We start from the raw sequence: 15,893 nt of genomic DNA on the forward strand, positions 1-15,893 counted from the left end.
GGACTTTCCAACAAGACAATGACCCAAAACATACCTCAAAATCCAAATGGAAATGGTTCAGTGACAACAAAATCAATGTTCTGCCATGGCCATCTCAGTCGCCGGATCTCAATCCAATCGATAATCTGTGGGCTGAGTTGAAGAGGGCAGTTGATTAGCACAAACCCAAGAATGTGAAGGATCTGCATAGAGGAATGGTCCAAAGTCCCTCCAAATGTGTTCCTTAACCTTGTAAAAAATTACAGGAAAAGACTCCATGCTGTTATCCATGCCAGAGGTGATTGCTAAGTACTAAATGAGGAGTACCAATAATTATGAAAGCTTGATTTTGTATTAAATATTTGTATGATTTTGGTTGGTTCCATGGAAACATTAATAAAGTACAGTATTTCTCATGTTGATATTGAGTTTCTCTCTAATTATATTGTTTATTTTTTAAATTATTGTTTATGCTTTGCCAGTCAGGGGTGGCAGTACTTTGGAGCCCACTGTAAAATGGACTGTTTGAAAATTGTGAAAATTATTTAAAAAAACGAAATGTGACTTGCATTGTTATTTGGCATACCCGCGACGGGGGTACGTGTACCCCATTTTGGGAATTACTGCTCTAGGGCAGCGGTGTCTAAATGGAATTTGTATTTGTGGTCCTGGGAAGTGGACCTTTTTTGGAACATCTGGGGTAGAGGTCGACCGATTATGATTTTTCAGCACCGATACCGATTATTGGAGGACCAAAAAAGCCGATACCAATTAAATCGGCTGATTTTAAAAATAAAAATGTATTTGTTGTAATGAAAATTACAACAATACAGAATTAACACTTATTTTAACTTAATATAATACATTAATACATTAAATTTAGCCTCAAATACTGAAACCTGTTCAATTTGGTTTAAATAATGCAAAAACAAAGTGTTGGAGAAAGTGAAAGTGCAATATGTGCTATGTAAGAAAGCTAACGTTTCAGTTCCTTGCTCAGAACATCAGAACATATGAAAGTTGGTGGTTCCTTTTAACATGAGTCTTCAATATTCCTAGGTAAGAAGTTTTAGGTTGTAGTTATTGTAGGAAATATAGGACTATTTCCCTCTACACCATTTGTATTTCATTAACCTTTGACTATTGAATGTTCTTATAGGCACTTTAGTATTGCCAGTGTAACAGTATAGCTTCCGTCCCTCTCCTCGCTCGAACTAGGAACACATCGACAACAGCCACCCTCAATGCAGCGTTACCCGTGCAGAGCAAGGGGAACAACTACTAGAAGGCTCAGAGCGAGTGACGTTTGAAACGCTATTAGCGCTCGCTAACTAGCTAGCCATTTCACTTCGGTTACACCAGCCTCATCTCGGGAGTTGATAGGCTTGAAGTCATAAACAGCGCAATGCTTGACGCACAACAAAGAGCTGCTGGCAAAACGCACGAAAGTGCTGTTTGAATGAATGTTTACGCGCCTGCTTCTGCCCACCACCGCTCAGATGGATGCCTGTATGCTCAGTCAAATTATATGCAACGCAGGACACGCTAGATAATATCTAGTGATGTCATCAACCATGTGTAGTTAACTAGTGATTCTGATTGTTTTTATAAGATAAGTTTAATGCTAGCGACCAACTTACCTTGGCCTACTGCATTCGCATAACAGGCAGTCTCCTTGTGGAGTGCACAAGGACAAGTTACCTGTAAGGTTGCAAGATTGGATCCCCCGATCTGACAATGTGAAAATCTGTCGTTTTGCCCCTGAACGAGGCAGTTAACCCACCGTTCCTATGCCGTCATTGAAAATAAGACTGTGTTCTTAACTGACTTGCCTAGTTAAATAATGGTGTAAAAAATGGTTATTGAAAACTTGAAATCGGCCGTAATTAATCGGTCGACCTCTAATCTGGGGCTATATGCTGCTGTAGGCTCTCCTTGGTTGGTGGCAGAAGCACCAGATCATCAGTAAACAGTATACATTTGACTTCAGATTCTACTAGGGTCAGGCCGGGTGCTGCGCACTGTTCTAGTGCCCTCAACAATTCGTTGATGTATATGTTGAAGAGGGTGGGGCTTAAGCTGCATCCCTGTCTCACCCTCCGGGCCTGTGGAAAGAGATATGTGTGTGTGTTTTGCCAATTTTAACCACACACTTATTTTCCCAGAAGTTGTTAGTCTATGGATTCTTAAATTACTTTGAGCTGATTTCTGACGTGCTGTTCCTTTTTCCATAGTGTATTTCTCTCTCTCTCCTCTCATATGTTTCCACTTCTTTTGCTTATTTACTTTTCTGTCATTTGCTTCTCTCTCCTTTCGCCAGGTTATGACTGCCCGGTGGTGGAGGGTATCTATGACTATGCTGCTGCGGTCGGTGGTGCCACCCTGACTGCTGCCCAGTGCCTGCTGGATAAGAGGGGTGAGGTGGCGATCAACTGGGCAGGAGGCTGGCACCACGCCAAGAAGTAAGGTTAAACTGTGTGTGAGGTGACCGGACAAGGACCAGGGTGACATGTTGATGAATGTGTTACCAAACCGTTCCTAACAGGAGGACAGACTGAATTATGTTAGACATATATGATAGTCTACACAGAAGGCCTCTAAGTCATTGAAAAGACAGCAATGCTTTAAGTATTTTCTGCGTCCCTCTCTCTCTCTCCTCCATTCTCTCTCTCTTTCCCCGCTCTCTCTCGCAGGGATGAGGCATCAGGCTTCTGTTATGTGAATGATGCTGTGCTGGGGATTCTCAAGCTGAGAGAGAAATATGAGAGAGTTCTTTATGTGGATGTGGACCTTCATCATGGAGATGGTACACACACCCCTTTATCCTTTACCCGAATTCTCGCATCTAAATGTGCATTGATATTGTGTAAATATTATCTCCATATGAGTACTGTATGTGGATACAAATGTTTTGCTACGGTTAATTGTTTTGGTCTGTCAAGGAACAAAATCATTGTGTTTTTAGAGAACAATGTAATGTTTCTCAGGTGTGGAAGATGCCTTCAGTTTTACCTGCAAAGTGATGACTGTGTCTCTGCACAAGTTCTCCCCCGGATTCTTCCCAGGTCAGTGGCAACACCTAATCATTTACATTTAAGTCATTTAGCAGACGCTCTTATCCAGAGCGACTTACAAATTGGTGAATTCACCTTCTGACATCCAGTGGAACAGCCACTTTACAATAGTGCATCTAAATCATTAAGGGGGGGTGTACTAACGACCTTTCTACTACAGTTGGAAATCTTCTGTCTCTCATTACTTTATTTCAGTATTATTGTTTAGCTTAGCACTGGTATTCTCAAGTTTAGGATGTGCATATCACCCTCCATTTCGTCATAAGCTTCCTTTACCTGTGGTCCTTCCTCCTTGGGGGACCGCTTGCATTAACTTAAAACTGTACAACTAAAATCGGTGTGAAATCCGCTAACAATCTGAGAAATCAACCAACTAGTTTGAGAAACATTGATACATTATACTCCCATTCTCTCTCTGTCATAGTAACCCTACCATCCTGTTTTAGGTACAGGGGACCTGTGTGACACAGGGATGGGCAAAGGAAGATGGTACGCTGTCAACGTCCCTCTGGATGACGGCATCAAAGATGACAGATATTTCCACGTCTTCACCAGGTTGTTAAAGCTAGTTACTTTTTTATTTACGCTGGTTATGACATAAGATACATGTCACCTTTTAATGGTTAACACTATCAGCAACGACAGAGACATGCTGCATGTCCTCTGCCTTCTCAGTAACGGAAATTTACAGACCTAATAAGCTAGAATTGCATGTTAGTAGTTTTGTTGATACTCTGCAACCGTTTTTCTTGTTGCAGAACCGTGATATCGTCTTTGTATATCTTGTATGCTATGGAAACAACCATTTTCAAAGTCAAATGAAAACATTGTGTTCAGTACATAGTCTTAACTGTAACCGTCTTATATTATAATTGTTGTGTTAATATTTAACCTCTAATATTTAACAGTGTGATGCAGGAAGTGCAGGCGTTGTTTAACCCGGAAGCAGTAGTGATGCAGCTGGGAGCTGACACCATGGCCGGGGACCCCATGTGCTCCTTCAACATGACCCCTGTAGGGGTGGCCCAGTGTCTTTGCCACGTACTAGACTGGCACCTACCCACACTGCTGTTGGGAGGAGGTGGGTCTGACAACACACACACATCAGGGGTTCTGTTAGCTGAAGTAATTGTCGGCTTTGGGGTGAAAAAAAATAAATTTTAAAGCTGATAAATAAAATGGTAGCCGGCCAAATTGTCTGGGGCTGCATATCATACATGTCAAAATGATGCTTAAGCACCTTTCTCTCACTCCTTGCCCGCTGCCTAACGTCCATGCACCTGCTAGTGAGGAGAGGGAGAGATTGAGGGAGGGGCCTTGGGCTACTGTTGATTGCGATGATGGAAGCCTTTTTCATTAAAGTAAAACAAAAGTTAGAGAGTAGTCCCTTAGTGAAAAGCCTACAACTGGACATGTTTTAATATTGAATTGGACAAAGATGATGAGAATGTTGGCGCAGGCTACTGTGCAACTCGCTATTCAGGTAGGATGCCCTTTTCCCCCCGTTATTATTATTTTATACCATTGTTGTTATTGTAGGCCTATTTATTCATTTAATCCAGGTTTTTAAATGTACCAAACGTGTTTTGTTTAGACTTCTTCTTTGGCTGAATTAAGTTCGATCTGTCTTTTTAATTGTGCTCCCTAGGTTAGAAGTAGGCCTGTTGTAAAATAAATATTATTACCATATTGCTGCTGTTTGTTGGGTAAGGTAGGCACTAGCCTTTCTTGGTAATTGCTGCAATATAGCCTGTTCAAAACTTTTGAAGGTTTAAGCCAGTTAGCATGTGTTTTGTTTTATTCTGTTGAGACATTTTCTTTGGCCAAATTAAGTTCCAACTGTAATATTGTGATTGCCGCAATATAATATCCTGCTCATATTTTCCCAATGAACAATTGCTTGACTTTTGATATTAACTTAATAAAGTTTAAACTTTTGCAAAGGTGTGGCTATAGGCCTATTATACTGCAGGCCTATTATGTGAGGTGAGGATTTATTTTTAAATCTACCAGAATTACTCCTGTAATCTAACAATATAATGCTTATATTTTATTGGAAAAAATATTCGGAAAGAAAAATGAATGGCTCCTGTACGCCTATATCTATATAACAGACGCAGTAGCCTATCTGACAAGGATAAATAAATGCATGTCGACGTCGTAGCATGCCGCTGGCATATTTTGAACTCTCTCTCTCTCTCTCTCTCTCTCTCTCTCTCTGAGGCTAGTCCTAAGCTTCTTTTTTTATATTTAAAATGTTCATTACATACAGTGGATGCCTAAGCGCGTAGGCTTATGCATGCAATGCCCTGATGCATTTAGTGCTCAAATCTCCAACAGTTGACCGGGAGGTGGACAATTTATTGTTTAAGGAAAGTAAAATCAAGAAAACAATAGGCTATAAAGTCTTCCATATGCTACACTTCAAAAACAGTGTTTTTGTCATTTATTATAGGCTGTTTTTGAGGACACGTGAATGTAATTCATTTGGCTGATATCCTCGTTTATTGATGGCGCTGGTTGTATGGGTGGACGCCCTTAATGGATTATGCACCCAAGGCATATGTATAACCGATCTCAAATATCCGATAAATAAGAATCGCAATCCTAACGGAAACCCTGACACACACACCGCCTGAAACCACAGCCCAGTGTCTACGCCACGTACTAGACTAGCACCTACCCACACTGCTGCTGGGAGGAGGCGGGTCTCATATCCGCTCGTACACACCGACACACACACACGCACACTTACACAAAGACAACGGCACACACACATCTGAAACCACAGCCCAAGCTCCAGACCCCTCAGCCCTGTACCAGATGATACCTGTTAATTACACCAGTACAATGAAGCCTTTTTACTCACTACAATCCCTCTTTTTCCTCCCTCCCTCTTTCTCTCTCTCTTTCCTCTCTTCTCTCTCTTTAGGTGGGTATAACCTAGCCAACACGGCCCGTTGTTGGACCTACCTGACTGGGGCTGTACTGAGACAAACACTGGCCTCTGAGATACCTGACCATGAGGTGAGAGTAAACACACACACCATACATAGCCCCAAACACATACAGCTCCTCACACAGACATGCACGCACAAACTCAAATACGCTGACACACACACCCTTCGGTCAGTCTTCGCTGAGTCATTCCCTCTAATAAAAGATGGCCGCCAGCCCTCAAAGGGCTTGTTTCCAGGTGAATCAGGAGGGATGGAGGGAGTAGGAGAGGAGAGAGGGGACAATGCCACTCTGTCCCCTCCAGACCTGACAGAGAGGGTCTCTGTGCTTCTCTTTCTCTCCATCTCCATCCCTCTCTTTCTCTGTGCTTCTCTATCAATCTCTGCCCTCATCTTTTTTTCGTCTTCTTAGAAGGACCTTGTGTGTTTTATTTCGGGGGGGGGGGCTGGGCTGGTTTCTTTTGGCGGAAAGGTTGGCGAATTCCCATATAATTACATCAGTAGAAAAAGGGAGCAAATGAGGGATAGAGCTACAAAGAGAGAGATTTGTGTTCCATGTACAGTGAGGGGTAGTTATCTTACTCTCCTGAGACAAAGAGGGTCTTTCTGTAGTGTGTGTGCGCGCGTGCGTGGGCCATGATAAAGGCACCTTTTGTTTCTCCTCCACCAGGTCGGGCTGTTACATCATGTGACCTTTAACCTCATTAAGAAGGGGCTTACAGCAAACAAGTCTAACCAGCTGCTACAACACACACAGCCACACAAAATCAAATACCCCCAAAAGTCTCCCCTATTTTGACCCTCTTGCTCTGGCCATCAAAGAGTGGTATCCCTTTTCTGTCAAACACATACTCTCCACAGCCAGCTACCTCCTGTTATTGTGTGTCTCCACTACTACCCAAACAAAACACTATTTAGCTCTGGCCTGCTGTGGTCTGGAGAGGACGAGGTTGAGAAAAGGATGGAGAGGGTGAGCAGGAGAGAGAGCGAAAAATGACCAGAGAGAAACTTGTAGTAGTATCGTCGTGTGTGTGCGTGCGCCGGAGAGGAATATTTATCCACAATGACCAAGCAAAGTGAGTTTCTGAGAAGGGAAAACAAAAAGCACTTTGTTGTACCTGAGACTGAGAGAGGCCAGAGCTCCCCTCTCCTTCCCCAACAGGCTGCAGCTTTTCTGGGCTGCCAGTACAGCTCCTAACTAGAGGTCGACCGATTATGATTTTTCAAAGCCGATACCTATACCGATTTATTGGTGGACCAAAAAAAAGCCGATACAGATTACTCGCTGATTTTTAATTTAAAAAAAAAAAGTTTAATTTAAAAAAAATATTATATTAAATGTTTTTATTTTATTTATAGTAATGACAAATATAACAATACTGAATGAACACTAATATTTTAACTTAATATAATGCCTCAAATAAATAATGAAACATGTTCAATTTGGTTTAAATAATTCAAAAACAAAGTTTTGGAGAAGAAAGTAAAAGTGCAATATGTGCAATGTAAAAAAGCTACCGTTAAGTTCCTTGTTCAAAACATGAGAACATATGAAAGCTGGTGGTTCCCTTTAACACGAGTCTTCAATATTCCCAGGTAATAAGTTTTAGGTTGTAGTTATTATAGGAATTATAGGACTATTTCCCTCTATACCCTTTGTATTTCATTAACCTTTTGACTATTGGATGTTTTTATAGGCACTTCAGTATTGCTAATGTAACAGTATAGCTTCCGTCCCTCTCCTCGCTCTGACCTGGGCTCGAACCAGGAACACATCGACAACAGCCATCCTCGAAGCATCGCTACCCATCGTTCCGCAAAAGCCGCGGCCCTTGCAGAACAAGGGGAACAACTACTTCAAGGTCTCAGAACGAGTTACGTCACCGACTGAAACGCTATTAGCACACACCCCGCTAACTAGCTAGCCAATTCACATCGATTACAGCAGCCTAATCTCAGCAGTTAATAGCCTTGAAGTCATAAACAGCACAATGCTTGAAGCACAGCGAAGGGCTGCTGGCAAACGCACGAAAGTGCTGTTTGAATGAATTCTTACGAGCCTGCTGCTCAGACTGCTGTATCAAAGGTCAAATCATAGACATAATTATAATATAATAAAACACACAGAAATGAGCCTTAGGTCAAATCCGGAAACTATCATTTCGAAAACAAAACATTTATTCTTTCAGTGAAATACGAAACCGTTATGTATTTTATCTTAACGGGTGGCATCCATAAGTCTAAATATTCCTGTTACATTGCACAACCTTCAATATTATGTCATAATTACTTAAAATTCTGGCCAATTAGTTCTCAATGAGCCAGGCGGCCCAAACTGTTACATATACTCTGACTCTGCGTGCAATTGAACGCAAGAGAAGTGACACAATTTCACTAGTCTAATATTGCCTGCCATCCTGGATTTCTTTTAACTAAATATGCAGGTTAAAAAATATATACTTCTGTGTATAGATTTTTAAAAATGCATTGATGTTTATGGTTAGGTACATTCGTGCAACGATTGTGCTTTTTTCGCAAATGCACTTTTGTTAAGTCATCCCCCGTGTGGCGAAATTAGTCTTCACACAGTTTTTCAACGAGCCAGGCTGCCCAAACTGCTGCATGTAGCCTGACTCTGTTGCACATAACACAAGAGAAGTGACACAATTTCCGTAGTTAAAAGAAATTCATGTTAGCAGGCAATATTAACTAAATATGCAGGTTAAAAAATCTATACTTGTGTATTGATTTTAAGAAAGGCGTTGCTAATGGTTAGGTGCACATTGGTGCAACGACAGTGCTTTTTTTCGCAAATGCGCTTGGTAAATCACCCGTTTGGCGAAGTAGGCTATGAGTCAATGATAAATTAACAGGCACCACATCGATTATATTCAACGCAGGACAAGCTAGATAAACTGGTAATATCATCAACCATGTGTAGTTAACTAGTGATTATGTTAAGATTGATTGTTTTTTTTATAAGATACGTTTAATGCTAGCTTGCACCTTACCATGGCTCCTTGCTGCACTCTCATAACAGGTAGTCAGCCTGCCACGCAGTCTCCTCGTGGAGTGCGATATAATCGGTGTCCAAAAATGCCTATTGCCGATTGTTATGAAAACTTGAAATCAGCCTCTAATTAATCTGCCATTCCGATTAATTGGTCGACCTCTACCCCTAACCCCCCCTGGAACAATGGAGTTTGTGCCAGGGCTAGGGGCTATTGGCCAGACACAAGGGCCTCCATTCAGACCATCACACACACACACACAGGCAGAGAGAGACATAGACACATATACAAACAGTGACATTGCAGAACCTCCAGAGTCACCACCATATCTGAAAGTGAGGGAAGGGTGGTTGTTGAAGAGCGTAGAAGAGATTGCGGACCCAATTTAAACTTAATTGTGAATACATGTTGAGTCCGATATCAAATGTTACTGTCATCTTCCTAGTCTATTCTCTTTTCATCAATGGAGGGAGAGTTAAAAAATAAATTGAAAAAGCGTATACATGCATGGCTGTAAGTCGCTTTGGATAAAAGCGGCTGCTATTAATAGATGCCCGTAGCTTCGGGTGCCCGTCTGTGTCTGCTCTTTTACCAAGTCCTTATGGAATTGTCATGCAGTGTTTGGCTTGACAATGACAATGGAGTAGGCAAAAGCACAAATCGGTCTGGGACCTGGCTACAGGGGCAAGGCTCGGTGACCTGTATTGTCTGTTAACCCCGATGTCCTAATCTCTAACTGAGTCTTTAACACCTAAAAATACTAATTAGGGTCAAAGGTCATCTAGCCGAGATTAGCTGAGTCGGTTGTTTTTGAAGGCTGTGGGTTTCTTCCTAAATGGCACCCTATTCCCTATGTAATGCGCTACTTTTGACCAGGTCCCATAGGGTGCCATTTGGGACATGGCCTGTGGGTTTGTTCACATTCAGTTCTTATCTTAGATTGAGGAAACGGTTTATTTTGGACCCAACCCACTCGAGGGGTTCTATAGGCCTGAACTTGCCTTGCTTTTGGCCAGCTCAGTGTGTGTGTGGAACCGGTCTGTCTCCAGCCATTCAACATCTTTATTTCCTCTCTTTTTCTCTTTAGTCTGTTTTTTCAGATTTACACTGAGTGATTCCCAGCACAGCCCCATGCAAAAACAAACACAGAACTCAGACTCCCCTCTTATACCCCTCCTTCTCACCCTCTGTCCCTCCCATCATCCTCCTCCACCCTTCCCTCTCTCACCGCAGCAAGACTGTGTATGACCAAGGCCCCTCCGTGATACCCAAAACAGAGTTCAGTAGAAAATAAATGAGATGGGTAAGAAGTAGAAGGTATGGCTATTAGGCCCAAAAAAATCCCAGGGTTTTTGGTATTTCTAGTACAGCTTTCTCCAACCCTGCTGTTCCTGGAAAGCTACCGTCTTGTAGGTTTCCACTCCAAACCTAATCTAGCGCACCTGATTCTAACAATTAACTGATTGATAAGATGAATCAGGTTAGTTACAACTGGGGTTGGAAAGCCCTGCTGTAGTGAATAGGCTGTGTTCCATTATCCACACTAACAACATACTACTTAGTATGAAACCATGTATTGAGCATGCATTAGTAGTATTCTAGTATGTACATTTGAACATAGGATAAGTACTATAGGCTTAGCCTGTCCCGCCCCTGTACTTCCTGTTTTCAGCCTTGGTACTTCCTGTCCTCTCTGGCGCGTGTCCCTTCCGTCTGCTCATGGGGAAGTACTAGGCTCCCGGAATACTGGCCTCAATCACCGGAAAACTGAGCTGGAATGAGGATGTGTGTGTGTGTGAGTGTGAGAGAGAAACAGCCTGTTCTAAATAGAACAGAAAAGGTACATCACAAATGTAGTGCACTATAAAGGAAATGGGGTCCCATTTAGGATGGGCCGCCAAGGACAAAGAGGATCAGTGGGCCCTGACCTGGTGACTGACTGACTATTTTCTCTGTTACCTTTTTGTAGAAGTCCAGGCCACTTGAGAAAGGGGTGGTTGGATTGGGGGGGGGTCATTTAGGAAGGACAGTGAGAGAATGGGGATAGGTGGAGAGAGATGCAATGACTACAAAGAGAGAGCTTGACATTAGTTTCAGGACTGTGGAGAGGGGGAGGTGGGAGAAGGAAAGATGGATATCGAGACAGCGAGGGAGAGACCTCTGTTGTAGGGCTGCAGAGAAAGATAGACAAGCCTACGTGCGCTATGTGACTGGGTTGACATTTTATTTAGGAACTCTCTCGATTTGTTTTCCCAGAGTTTTTTTCCACAACATTGACTCTTTATATCTGGAGTTGTAGTCATTTCTGAGATGTAGAGGAGAACAGGAACAATAAACAAGGGTTGGATTCCTTTTCTATTCTGGCCGAGGCTAGTTTCTCTCCAAACCACCAAACACAGAAAGATGGGAAGGGAGAGGGAGGGAGAGACATACAGGGGAGAGAGTGTGGTGTGGGGGATTTAGTTACAATATGGTACATTTATCTGGGCTATGATATGACATTTGAGCATGTTGGGTATTTTGACATGGAGCCTATGGGGTTTGGGCTCTCAGCCCATTCGTATTACCCTATCCCCTTATATACTTGTATCTCTTCACCCCATCTTTCTGCCCATCTTTTTGGTCTCTCGTCACCCTCATTCAGTCCCTTTCCCCCTATCCCGATCTGTGGGTTATGATCCGTTCCAAACTGTCTGTCAGTCAGTCCCCTTTTCTGTCTTCCTTGACCTCACCCCCCCCCCCCCCCCCCCGCTCCAGTCTCCCCCAGTTCTTCCTCTCCAGTTTCCCTCTTAATCTCTCTCCTCTGTCCCTCATCTCAGTACTGTAGTTCCATTCCAACCCAAATATCCTGACAGCAGGAGACACACACAGCAGGAGACAGGACTGTACTACTATGGGAGCGTTAGGTTCATGGGAAAATTGGTCATCTTTGTGTTTCCTGTTTTTAGTAATCCCTTGCATGTTGAGTTGCGTCAGGACTGGGGGAGGTGTACCGGAGAAACTCAATGGGGCTAATTGGGAACAGACGCGCGCACACAAGGGTCTGCTAAATTACTAAAATGTAAACACAGACACAAACACACTGATGCACACACACTCTGCCTGAACCACTATGAAACAGCTATTTGACAAAGACAAAGCACCCAGTGTATTTCAAATGAGCAGGAACACACACACACACACAGCTGTGGGAGTGTGTGTGTGCGTGAGCTTGTGTTAAGGTGTGTGTACACTCCATGTCTCCTGGCGTTCCTAATGTTCCTTTATAGAGCCATTATGTATTGTTCATTTTTCCACCAGTGCTATGCCGGATTTACATGATACTTCACTGGGGGGGCTAGGTGGCTAGCCAGGGTCTTATCGAGACTACACTGATGTGTGTCTTTGTTTGTCTCAATAAGATAGCATCTGTTTGAAATTAAATAATGTCTTGCTGCTTCATCATGTCTTTCACTTGCAAAGTTCCCTCAAAGTGTGTCTGTTGTGGTTAATTCTGGCTCTGTGTTTGCTTCCGTTTTGTCTTTCCTGAATCAGTTCTTAACTTAACATGTAAAATTTTACTCCCTTCAGTTCTTTGAAGTGGTGTTTGTAGTGTTTGGCTTCTGTTCCTAGACCAGATCTTCACAACTCAATGCTTGTTTGTGGATGTTTGATTCCTAGACCAGTTCTGCACTGTGGCTAATGCATCTCTTGTTTGTTCATTTCCTGGACCAGTTCTTACTAGAGGTCGACCGATTTATGATTTTTCACCGCCGATACCGATTAAAATGTACATTATTTTTTAAATTTGTAATAATGACAATTACAACATTACTGAATGAACACTAATTTTAACTTAATATAATACATCAATAAAATCAATTTAGCCTCAAGTAAATACTGAAACCTGTTCAATTTGGTTTAAATAATGCAAAAACAAAGTGTTGGAGGAGAAAGTGAAAGTGCAATATGTGCTATGTAAGAAAGCTAACGTTTCAGTTCCTTGCTCAAAACATGAGAACATATGAAAGTTGGTGGTTCCTTTTAACATGAGTCTTCAATATTCCCAGGTAAGAAGTTTTAGGTTGTAGTTATTATACGAATTATAGGACTATTTCCCTCTATACCATTTGTATTTCATTAACCTTTGACTATTAGATGTTCTTATAGGCACTTTAGTATTGCCAGTGTAACAGTATAGCTTCAGTCCCTCTCCTCGCTCCTCCCTGGGCTCGAACCAGCAACACAACGACAACAGCCACCCTCAAAGCAGCGTTACCCGTGCAGAGCAAGGGGAACAACTACTAGAAGGCTCAGAGCGAGTGACGTTTGAAACACTATTAGTGCGCGCTAAATAGCTAGACATTTCACTTCGGTTACACCAGCCTCATCTCGGGAGTTGGTAGGCTTGAAGTCATAAACAGCGCAATGCTTGACGCACAACAAAGAGCTGCTGGCAAAACGCACGAAAGTGCTGTTTGAATGAATGTTTACGCGCCTGCTTCTGCCTACCACCGCTCAGTCAGATACTTAGATACTTGTATGCTTGTATGCTCAGTCAGATTATATGCAACGCAGGACACGCTAGATAATATCTAGTAATATCTAGTAATATCATCAACCATGTGTAGTTAACTAGTGATTATTATTGATTGTTTTTTATAAGATAAGTTTAATGCTAGCTAGCAACTTACCGTGGCTTACTGCAATTTAACTGGGTAAGTTAAGAACACATTCTTATTTTCAATGACGGCCTGTGTTTTTAACTGACCCAGTTAAATGAAGGTATAAAAATATACAAAAATCGGCGCCCAAAAATACCGATTTCCGGTTGTTATAAAAACTTGAAATCTGCCATTCCGATTTAATCGGTCGACCTCTAGTTCTTACACGATAACTCTCCTCTCTCTGCAGTTGGACATTTGGTTTCTAGACCAGTTCTAATCATTAATTTGGCACCATCTCTCTTTGTGTCCCATACCAGTTCTTACATTTTAACCCAAGTCTTGTTGTATTTGGTTTAAATCTGTTCTACATTGTGGTTAACACGCTACTCTCACTGTTTTTGTTTATGTTGTTGTTTACTTCAGTTCTTCACAGAGTACGGTCCTGATTACTCTCTGGAGATCAGTCCCAGCTGTCGACCGGACCGCAATGAGACCAAACAGCTGGACAAGGTCATCTCCACCATCAAAGGTATCAGATGGCGTAACCACAGTCTAAACTCACACCCTAGCGTTAGCATTTACGTCACAACCACTACCAAAAAACACAATGGTCAGACACTTAGAGAAACCACTCGCAAGCAACAAATGGTCAAACTTTGACCACTCTCTCACACATACACCAAATGGTGTCTTTTGTTGACTGTTGAGTCCAGATGGGACTGCTTTAGTTTAAGGACAGGGTTCTTTTTATTTAAACGTCCAGACCATCAGTTTATTCAGACACATTAAAAGACCAGAGCGCTGTGTGTGTGTTAGTGTTGCACAGTATACCAAAACCTCCCCTTTTTTTATACTAGAACATAAACGGTACAGTACTAGAATTTCTTACTTTCAGTACTTCTGTCAAATTTCTCATATCTACTGATAGAGATGATCAACTCTTTCTTATGGGCGGCAGGGTAGCCTAGTGGTTAGAGCGTTGGACTAGTAACCGGAAGGTTGCAAGTTCAAACCCCTGAGCTGACAAGGTACAAATCTGTCGTTCTGCCCCTGAACAGGCAGTTAACCCACTGTTCCGAGGCCATCATTGTAAATAAGAATTTGTTCTTAACTGACTTGCCTAGTAAAATAAAGGTAAAATAAAAAATAAAATAGCGCAGCCGTCCTCTTATTGCGCTCTGCCTGCTCCACTTACTCATTGCTAGCTCTAGCCTGTCCTGAGGAAAAACTGCACTCACTGGGAGTCTAGACTGCATCATGTTGGCTCCCCACTCATGCTGCTCAGAAGTAAACACCCTAGAATAATGCAATACGGCATGTATAAACTTTGCAACTATTAATTACTGTTTGCAAAACAAAGTCCATTACAGGCTAGGTCACTTTACAATGCAAGAAGATACTGGTAGCTTCCAGCGTTGTAGGCTAAATTTCCTTGCTAGCTTACAGCTGACGCTAGCTTCAGTTCACTACCCTCATACTTTGTAATTAAGTTTCAAAATAAGCTGATTTGAAAGCTGATTGTCACCAAAAACCAAATGTATTGCCGAAAACGTTATTAATTCACTTATTCTCTTCTGTCTCTCTCACTGTGTGTGAATGATGTCATTAGGTCTTAGAGACAGTGCACACTTTAACAAAAGAAGAGATTGCGTCTATGCAAGTGTTGATCAGTACAATACAATGAGTCCCAAATGGAAGGAAAACAGATTGTTTTTCATCTGTAGCCCCATGAAAACAGCCAAAACAAGCTCAATAATTCAGTGCCTGCAAACACTCCTAGTGAATTGGTTTAGTTTCTCTTGATTTACCTAGTTTATCAATAAAGATTTACAATTGTGTAGTTAGATTGGTAAAAATTCAAATTGATTGTATTATTGATTGATTAATGCATACCTGGCTCTTTTGAAAAATTGACATCAAACATTTCAAATATAATTATATTGAACTCAAAAGATGTCTGGATCAAATAAAGGCACTTTAATTATAAGATTGCATTGGTCCTCCTTTATGATGACCGATCTGTGACATTGGCTTTTTTCCCCCATGAAATCGTGATGATATAGAGTGTCATGATACTCAACCTGGTATCGAAGTAAAAATGTGGGTTTTGTGACAAATATGGCCCCCACAGTTAACACAGCAGGGAGTGTTGTCAGCACCCCAAGGAGACAAATCTACCCCTCACCTAAAATTCGTCACCCGACCTCCACATATACACACACTCCC

General features: G+C 41.9%; 1 protein-coding gene across 1 annotated transcript in view; it reads left to right on the forward strand.

Annotated features, from left to right (window-relative positions):
• Positions 1-15,893, forward strand: part of hdac8 (histone deacetylase 8) — a 37,104-nt gene that overhangs the window by 6,984 nt on the left and 14,227 nt on the right. Inside the window, exons 4-10 of the mRNA XM_064940131.1 lie at positions 2,300-2,441; positions 2,673-2,785; positions 2,967-3,044; positions 3,500-3,608; positions 3,962-4,134; positions 5,986-6,080; positions 14,091-14,196. Coding sequence (XP_064796203.1) covers positions 2,300-2,441; positions 2,673-2,785; positions 2,967-3,044; positions 3,500-3,608; positions 3,962-4,134; positions 5,986-6,080; positions 14,091-14,196 — 816 coding nt within the window. The remainder of the gene's footprint in view (positions 1-2,299; positions 2,442-2,672; positions 2,786-2,966; positions 3,045-3,499; positions 3,609-3,961; positions 4,135-5,985; positions 6,081-14,090; positions 14,197-15,893) is intronic.

The sequence above is a fragment of the Oncorhynchus masou genome, chromosome 27 (genome assembly GCF_036934945.1).
Source record: "Oncorhynchus masou masou isolate Uvic2021 chromosome 27, UVic_Omas_1.1, whole genome shotgun sequence".
NCBI classification, from domain to species: domain Eukaryota; kingdom Metazoa; phylum Chordata; class Actinopteri; order Salmoniformes; family Salmonidae; genus Oncorhynchus; species Oncorhynchus masou.